Source organism: Notothenia coriiceps, unplaced genomic scaffold (assembly GCF_000735185.1).
Source record: "Notothenia coriiceps isolate Sejong01 unplaced genomic scaffold, NC01 NC01_scaffold00003091, whole genome shotgun sequence".
Taxonomy (NCBI): Eukaryota; Metazoa; Chordata; class Actinopteri; order Perciformes; family Nototheniidae; genus Notothenia; species Notothenia coriiceps.
The window spans coordinates 3,214-11,101 of NW_011335792.1; the positions used below are offsets into that span (position 1 = coordinate 3,214).

A 7,888-nucleotide genomic window follows, 5' to 3' on the forward strand; every position below is an offset into this window, starting at 1 on the left:
AAGCGAGCCAAGACCACCTGAAGTATATCGAGCGCTTCTTGTGGAGTAGAACACCCACCGGCAACTACCAGAGTCCCACACACTGCTTCTGGCGTCCACACCAAAAAGTGGATCACACACACAACATGATTGATTCGTGGGTTTGACGCAGTCCAGCGATGCTCGCCGGTCTCTTCTCCTAGACTACTCCCACAAAAAAATCGCTTCATACACTTTGACTTTGACGTAGATATTACATGGTGGCCGACACCAAACACTCTGTAGATCGCACCATGCAGAGCCGCATTCCTTTGCTCCTATCATCCAGCCATCCCAGGCATGCTTGCGACTCAGCTGGTACAGTGGCAGTGTAAACCTGGTGTATATGAGCTGCAGAGAGGATGCAGCGAAAGAGGCTTGTAATCTTCAGACGCAGGGTAAATCAACGCTGTCGATGTCCTCTTCAGATTTACAAGAGAATCTGCATCAGCGAGAGGTTTTTTAAATGAGTAGGAGTCAGGGTGGGTAGTCATTTTAAAATGGGCACATATCCACCTGCTCTCAGTACGGGGTCGCATCTTTGCCTTTCTAAGTCTTTTATCCTGTTTCTCTGGATGTTGCGAGGTTGCCTATTGGCATTTGATATCTTGGTTTAACATTTGTACATTTTAATAGAGGCCTTATTTAACTTTCTGTGTGTTTTTTAGGGAGAGGAGGGGAGGAATTTTAGACGTCTTAGGCAGTGTGGGACCATGGTAAGACTGAGATAAGATTGCTCTGCCAACAGCACACCCAAATCACGTCACAAGACTCATTAGATCTATGAACGACCTTGGAGAGTGTGATATTAGTGGAACTACGAACAATAATGAGACCACAGGAGATCGGAGAGCATATTTCAAATCCTCAGAAGAGAAAAGAAATGGCTTCAGCCAACCTGCTGGACGTTAAAGTTCAGGGTGCACTAGTCAGGTCCCGCGCGTTCCTCAACACCTATGAGATGGATGCTCCCACTAGCTTCATTCTTCCAGCCTTCTTCGCCTGGAGAGAAAGAATGGCAGAGCGAGCGTGATCCACTCACTGCTGTCAGACACAGGGCAGGAAATAACAGAGCCAAGCCAGATCAGGAGGCGAGCTGTGAGCTTTTTATCCCCACTCCACCCTCGTACACAAGCGAGTATTGTGGAGGGGGAAACTCTGTCCGAGGGGTTCTGCAACGAACTGCCCTCAGGTTCTCCACGAGGGACCCAACCACTCACAGCTCGAAGGGCCGTTAACGATTCAGGAGCTGCAGACCGAGCCTGCAAGGGCATGCAGGGACACGGCTTCCTGGTATCGATGGCCTCTCCGTAGAGTTTTACAGCCTACAAGGTGCCTTGTCACATGACCTTTTAGAGATTTTTTAATGGAAAGTCTGGCCTCTGGCTCATGCCGATGTCCTGCAGGAGAGCATGGGATCACGCTGCCTACCAAAAAAGGAACCTGCAGGACATCAAAAAACTGGCGCCCTGTGTCTCTGCTTTGTGTGGATTACAAACGTTTGTCAAGGCTTTGGCCACCAGGCTGGGGAGGGCTGTGGAGCAGGTCATCCACAGCGCGAGACCCAGACCTATAGCTGTGTGCCCGGCAGTACAGATCCATGGTGGAAAATGTCCACCTAATTTGAGATGTTTTGGAGGTCTCCAGCTCATTGGGCATTAATACTGGTCTGATTTCTCTAGATCAGGAAAAGGCGCTTCGACCGCAGTTGAGCACAGCTTCCTCTGGAAAAGTAATGGAGAAGTTTGGGTTCAGCGCTGGTTTCATAAGACAAGATCAAGGTTGTTGTACCATAAGACATTGAGAGTGTGCTGAAGTTCCAAGGTGGTGTGCTCCTTTTTAGAGTGTGTAGAAGGATCCGGCATGGGCTGTTGCTCTGTCTGGCATGCTCTATGCACTCTCCCTGGAACCCTCCTCCTCACAAAATACGCTCCAAACTGCAAGGGCTGTTTTTACCTGGTTTTTTAGTGGGAGGCATGGTTTTATCAGGATATGCAGATGATATCATTGTTTTTATTAGAGACCAAAAAGATACAGACATTTTATTTACATTGTGAGGAGTTAGTTCAGCATCGGCCAGCGAGGGTGAATTGGAGAAAAAAGTGAGGCCCTAGCTGTCGGTGAGTGGGAGGGGCGGTCTCTCCAGTTCTCCCCAGAACATGACATGGAAAAAGATGGGCTAAGTACCTGGGTGTGTTTCTTGGAAACACAATATAGTCTGAGAACTGGAGGACGTCATAGGAAAGATAGAGGAAAAGCTGTCCAGGTGGAAGTGGCTGCTCCCTCAGATGTCTTTTAAAGGTAGATTGTTGTTTTAAACAACCTTTGTGGCATCCCAGCTGTGGCTACCAGTCTTACCTGTGTTGAGACCCTCCCTCAGGCTTTACTAGGCCCAGATACAAAAGAAATTGTAGATTTTTTTTGCGGAGGGTCTACACTGGGGTGCCACAGGGGGTGCTGTTTTTATCTAGAGAGGAGGGGGGACAGGGCCTTATCCACCTGTCCAGCCGATCAGCCACTTTTAGGATACAGCTTTTACAGAGGTATCTAGAGATGTGAGCAGCTGCATTCCAACGCGTGAGTAACCTGGGGCTGGATGCTGCTCGGTTTTTAACTGATTTAAACATTTTAAAGTTAAGTGGGTTACCTCCTTTTTATCAGGGTGTTTTTAAATCTTGGGCCCTTTTTAACCATGAGAGGTGTCCAAAGACTGACTCTCTGTACTGGTTGTTCAGGGAGCCTCTGATTCACAAAGCCAGGTTGGACGTCAGCAGCAGCGAAACACCCGGCCTGACGGTGGCGCTGTGCAGATCCAAGACCCTGTGCCTTCAGCAGTTAGTGGATGCAGTGGGGCCGGAGCTGAGCGATGCCCGGGCCTTGGGCTCTCTGCTGGGTCTGCACTCTGTCCGGGTGGCCGAGAGGATCCTGCAACTCTGGAGCCAGATCCTCTCCCCTGATGACAAAAGACTTTTAAGGAGCTACGGACAGAGAAGAGCCAAGCCAGACCCAGCAGACCCCTTCCCGGAGATCTACCTGAGCCCAGGGCTCGGAGAACTGACCGGCCCCCTGCTCAAGGTCGCAAACCAAGAACAAATGACTATCCACAAAGCTGACAATAAAACACTATACATGAACATTGTAAAGACGACCAACATAAATGTGCTGAAGGACAGGGCCTCCACGGTGTGGAGCACCAGACTGGGTGCAGGAAGCGGACCAGGCCCACAGCGGAGGGTTTTATACAAATCTCCCATTAAAAAACGTACTGCCAACTTCCAGTGGAGAATTTTACACGGTGCCATCGCCTGTAATTATTTTATATTTATATTATTATTATTATTAATCCTGCTGTTTTTAACAAGTGTCCATTTTGTGGTTTTAGTGAGACTGTTTTCCATGTTTTTACAGAGTGCAAGAGACTCACGGGTTTCTTCTCTCTTTTAACATTGGTTTTTAGTCTTTTTAGTATAGCTTTTACCGAGAGTGTTTTTATCATGGAGGCTCCATACAAGAAAACAAATAAAGAAAAGTTGCAGCTCCTGAATTACCTCTCTGGCGAAGCAAAAATTGCCATTTATTTAAGCAGGAGAAACAGTGTTGAAAATAAGAAAGGGGAAGAGGAAAAAGCGATCTGGCTGTGTAACATCAGAGCCAGACTCTGGTTGGAGCATCGTTTTTATAAACACATTGGGGACTTGGACGCTTTTAAACAGCGTTGGTGCTATGATGACATTGTGTGTTCTCTTATCAAAGAAGATTTGCACTTTGCACAAGTTTTTAAGACATAGGTTTTTAATTGATTATTTCAAGTGATTTGTTTTTTTATTGCACAATGAAGCATTTTTATTTGAAGAATGTATAATTGATCGTATGTAAATAAAGTGTTTTTGCAAAAGTCTTCTTCTTCTTCTTCTTCTTCTTCTATGTATTAACAACTTTACTCTAAGTCCCTCTCGTAGAAATCCTGCTGAATACACAGACAAACAGCTGAGGGAGGGGATTCAGCTATCTAGTGACTGTATATGGAGTTCAACGTTAAGCCAGCCCAGATTTTCGATATTACGTCATGACCGCAGAAAATCTGAATCAGCTCCGCTCTACCCCCGTTTTTTTAGATGTGGGTACGGAGGAAAAGAGAGAAGGTCATATTTTTGGAGACTTTGTGTGTCTCCACCCATATTTATGTATAAAAGACATTAAAAAGTAACACTTGCATAATAGGTGACCTTTAGGAAAGGATGGACCTTTAACGAAACAACATTATAGCATCCGTGAACTTGCAACTTGGTTAATATTGAAATGGCCTTTTAAGAAATAAATGATTGGATGGCTATTATACCATTTGATTACATTTATTGTTAGTTTATTTAACGTGGACATGTTCTTATCTAATCATCCCTGGAAATTAATGAATTTGTCTTTAAATACTTCTCAATGGAATGTTACCAATATTTATATTTTAATATATTATGTATTAAATGGATTGCTAAATAGGCTGAAACGTTCAACAAACATTTACATGTTAATGTTCTTGCATATTATTGATGATGGGTGAAAAAATTAGTAATGACATGAATGGTTGGTATGATTTCATCATCTGTAAGCACAAACGTTACAGGATGAAAATGTTTTATCCTATTAAACCCCTTCAGTGTTAGTATATTGTTAGACAGGTAGAAGCTAATAATTCCTTCAGTTCTCTCAGACTGGATATAGAGCAGGTAAAGAGTTTCATACTTGGACACAGCAGTGAAGGCCAGCTCCACGTTCACTCCTGTCTTGGCACTAGTCTCCATGAAAGGAACGGAGTACTCCTGGAGAAGCAGAGGAGCATGGTGTCAGCATCACTGAGTCGGAACAGTGTGAGTGAATAGCCGCGTTCACACCGGAGTACTTTTCCCCGTACTTTTCCCCTTTAGTTCCGTTAGTACCCCTTATGTTGCGTTCACACCAAAAAGAGTACTTAGTGCCGGGAACTTTAACCCCCATTTTTAGTGCCTGCTAAAGAGATGGTACTATCCTGGGGGGGAAAAGTGCCCCAGTTCTGATTGGCTGGGCGAATTGCAAACCACGCCCCGTAAAACTCTGAAAAGTTTTGTGAAGCCGCCATTGTATTTGTGGCATTAGCATTATTAGCATTAGCATTAGCCCCGCGCACCAACGGAGAGAGAATAACTTATGGCAACACAAAAAAAAACATGGGAGCGGTGGAGTGATGAGGAGGTGTCTGCGTTCTGGCGATTTACTCGGAAGCCAGTCCCCAACTCCGGGGACTTCCGGTCGGGGACTCTGGGTGGCAGTATACGCCGTGAAGTTGTTTGCAGCCTGCCAGTAAACCGACGAAGTGACGTCAGCGGCTCATTTGCGTAATCTTCCCTCAGGGAAAAGTATTCCGGTGTGAACGCGATTGGTACTTAGTGCCCTGGGATAATAAGTGCTGGGGCACTAAGTGCCGGCACTAAGTACTGCAAAGTACGCGGTGTGAACGCGGCTATAGAATGAATGAAACACTCACTCTGGCCAGCCTCTCTCCTTCTTCCCTCCTGATGGCTCTGTCGCTGCTCATGTCAGCCTGTCAGACACAATGCAGGGTTAAAACAGCACATCTTATTTATAAAACAATCCCTGCAGCCTGTCATATATTAAAACAGCATTTTTATTTTACTTTTTGTTGCAGGTTTGGAAAATATGGCTGCAGTAGGATTTTGTTGCATGCTACCGTTTCAAACTTGGAATGTTTTTTTTTTTTTTAAACAAACCGTCTTTTCTGTGGAGTTTTCTTATAAACCATATTAATAAATAATAGATCCTCATTATACAAAAAGATTTACAAAAACATTTTTTTGACAGCTGCCCTACATCTGCAACTGAATGAAAGGAGAAACTGTTATAAAAGCAGTCCATACAGAGGATATAATGGACCTGCGGCAAGCTATTAACACTACACCACACAGAGCAGCACAGAGGAACAGGCCTCAGCACAGAACCAGAGTGATGGGAGGAAAATATCCCATTGCAATTAACACATACCATTGGAAATACCAATGCCATGCACAGAACAGTGACCGTTAGCGGGCTAGCTCAGTATGTTTCTATGTTCAATACACAGTGCTGAGCGCCATTCTCTTTTTGAACGAATGAGCAGTCCAAGGGCAACTTGCTTGGGAACCAGTTCAAGTACCAGAATGGGCCAATTATGGAGTGTAAGCTGGTTCCTAGAGAGGTGCAAATTCACAGGAGCAAGGTAACGGATCCACACACTGACCTCGAATCAAATACCTTATTAAGTCTTTACAGCATACGTGGAAAAAGTTGTCTACACAGCCAACAGACACAAAGCAATATTAGCTATTAAGGAAGTTTAGTTTCTGTCGATCTCATCAAAATTACAATAGTGGTTCAAGAGGTGGAAGTACTCAGACCTTGTACCGAAGTAAAAGTAGAAGTAACAGAGTGCAAAAATACTCAGTGACAAGTAAAAGTCCTGCATTCAAAATGTTACTTAATTACAAAAGTATTAGCATGAAAATGAAATTGGGGATTGCAAGCAAAAGCCTCCATGTGGCGCATCCCGGGCAATGCTGACAACAGACACTGTACCACAGTGACGGTACGTCCACACGGCAGCGTCGCGTTGAAGCTTGCCGGTGGGCGTGTCTGGCATGCGACCAACAACCAATCACATTAATCTCCCACCCCGGACACACAAGCACGCGGTTTGATTGGCTGGCGCTTCCGTCAACGCTTGAAAAGTTGAACTTTTCTCTACTTTCGAAGCAAGCAACGGAGGTAAAGTGAGGCGACGGAACCACAATGCAGTTCGGCAAAGCGTAACGTCACCCCATTCAAAGTGAATGGGAAGCGTCTCCATTGAAGCATGCAACGCTGCTGTGTGGACGTACCGTGAATGTCTGAAGTAGCCAATTCTGCAACCACTGACCATCTGTATGCAAGAGACCCACCTGGGTCTGACCGGCCAAGCCGACCAGGTATGACACTGGTAGCCGAGATACGTCTTTGTCACAAACTTGGATACTCAAAGGTAAGGACTCAAATGTACGACCCGGTGGAGGGGGCTTGGAGGTGGGAACGAGTGTGCTCTCATGCACGGGCTTGATCTTGCTGACATGGAAGGTGGGATGTATTCTCATAGTCATGGGGAGTCGTAGGCGCACAGATACAGGGTTGATGACCTTAGATACCGGGAATGGACCCACAAACCTCGGAGCCAATTTCTTGGAGGCGACATGAAGCGGTAGGTCCTTGGTAGAAAGCCAAACCTTCTGACCCGGTTTGTAGAGGGGACCGGCCCTGCGGTGGACGTCTGCTACCGCCTTCACCCGAGCCGAACTTCTGAGAAGTAACTGGCAAGCACCTGCCCAGGTTCGGCGACAGCGTCTGATCATGGCATGGACTGATAGAACCGTTACTTCTCCTTCGTTGGCTGAAAACAGCGGAGGCTGGTGGCCATTGGCACAATGGAAAGGAGAGAAACCTGTGGCCACCGTGGGAAGAGTATTGTGGGCAAACGCGACCCATGTGAGGTGGTCGCTCCAGGTGGACTGGTTCTGGGAGACGAGACAACGTAGCGTAGTCTCCAGTTCCTGGTTCAGATGCTCCGACTGTCCATTTGATTGAGGATGATAACCTGAAGACAAGCTGACAGTGGCGCCTATGAGCCTGCAAAACTCCTTCCAGAAGGTGGAAATGAATTGTGGACCCCTGTCGGAAACAATCTCATTAGGGAAACCATGGATCCTAAATATCTGGTTCATCATGAACTCTGCGGTACCCTTGACAGAGGGAAGCTTGGTTAGGGGAAGGAAATGAACCATCTTGGAGACCACCACTGTCAGGACAGTAGTTTTTG

The 7,888-nt window shown here is 46.1% G+C and overlaps 1 protein-coding gene across 1 annotated transcript in view; it reads right to left on the minus strand.

Moving 5' to 3' along the window:
* The window catches only part of LOC104941063 (ras-related protein Rab-37-like), an 8,463-nt gene extending 2,875 nt beyond the window's left edge, over positions 1-5,588 (minus strand). Inside the window, exons 1-2 of the mRNA XM_010766104.1 lie at positions 5,534-5,588; positions 4,756-4,832 (exon numbers count right to left, since the gene is read on the minus strand). Coding sequence (XP_010764406.1) covers positions 4,756-4,832; positions 5,534-5,584 — 128 coding nt within the window. The 5' untranslated portion in view covers positions 5,585-5,588. The remainder of the gene's footprint in view (positions 1-4,755; positions 4,833-5,533) is intronic.
* Positions 5,589-7,888: the final 2,300 nt, after the last annotated feature.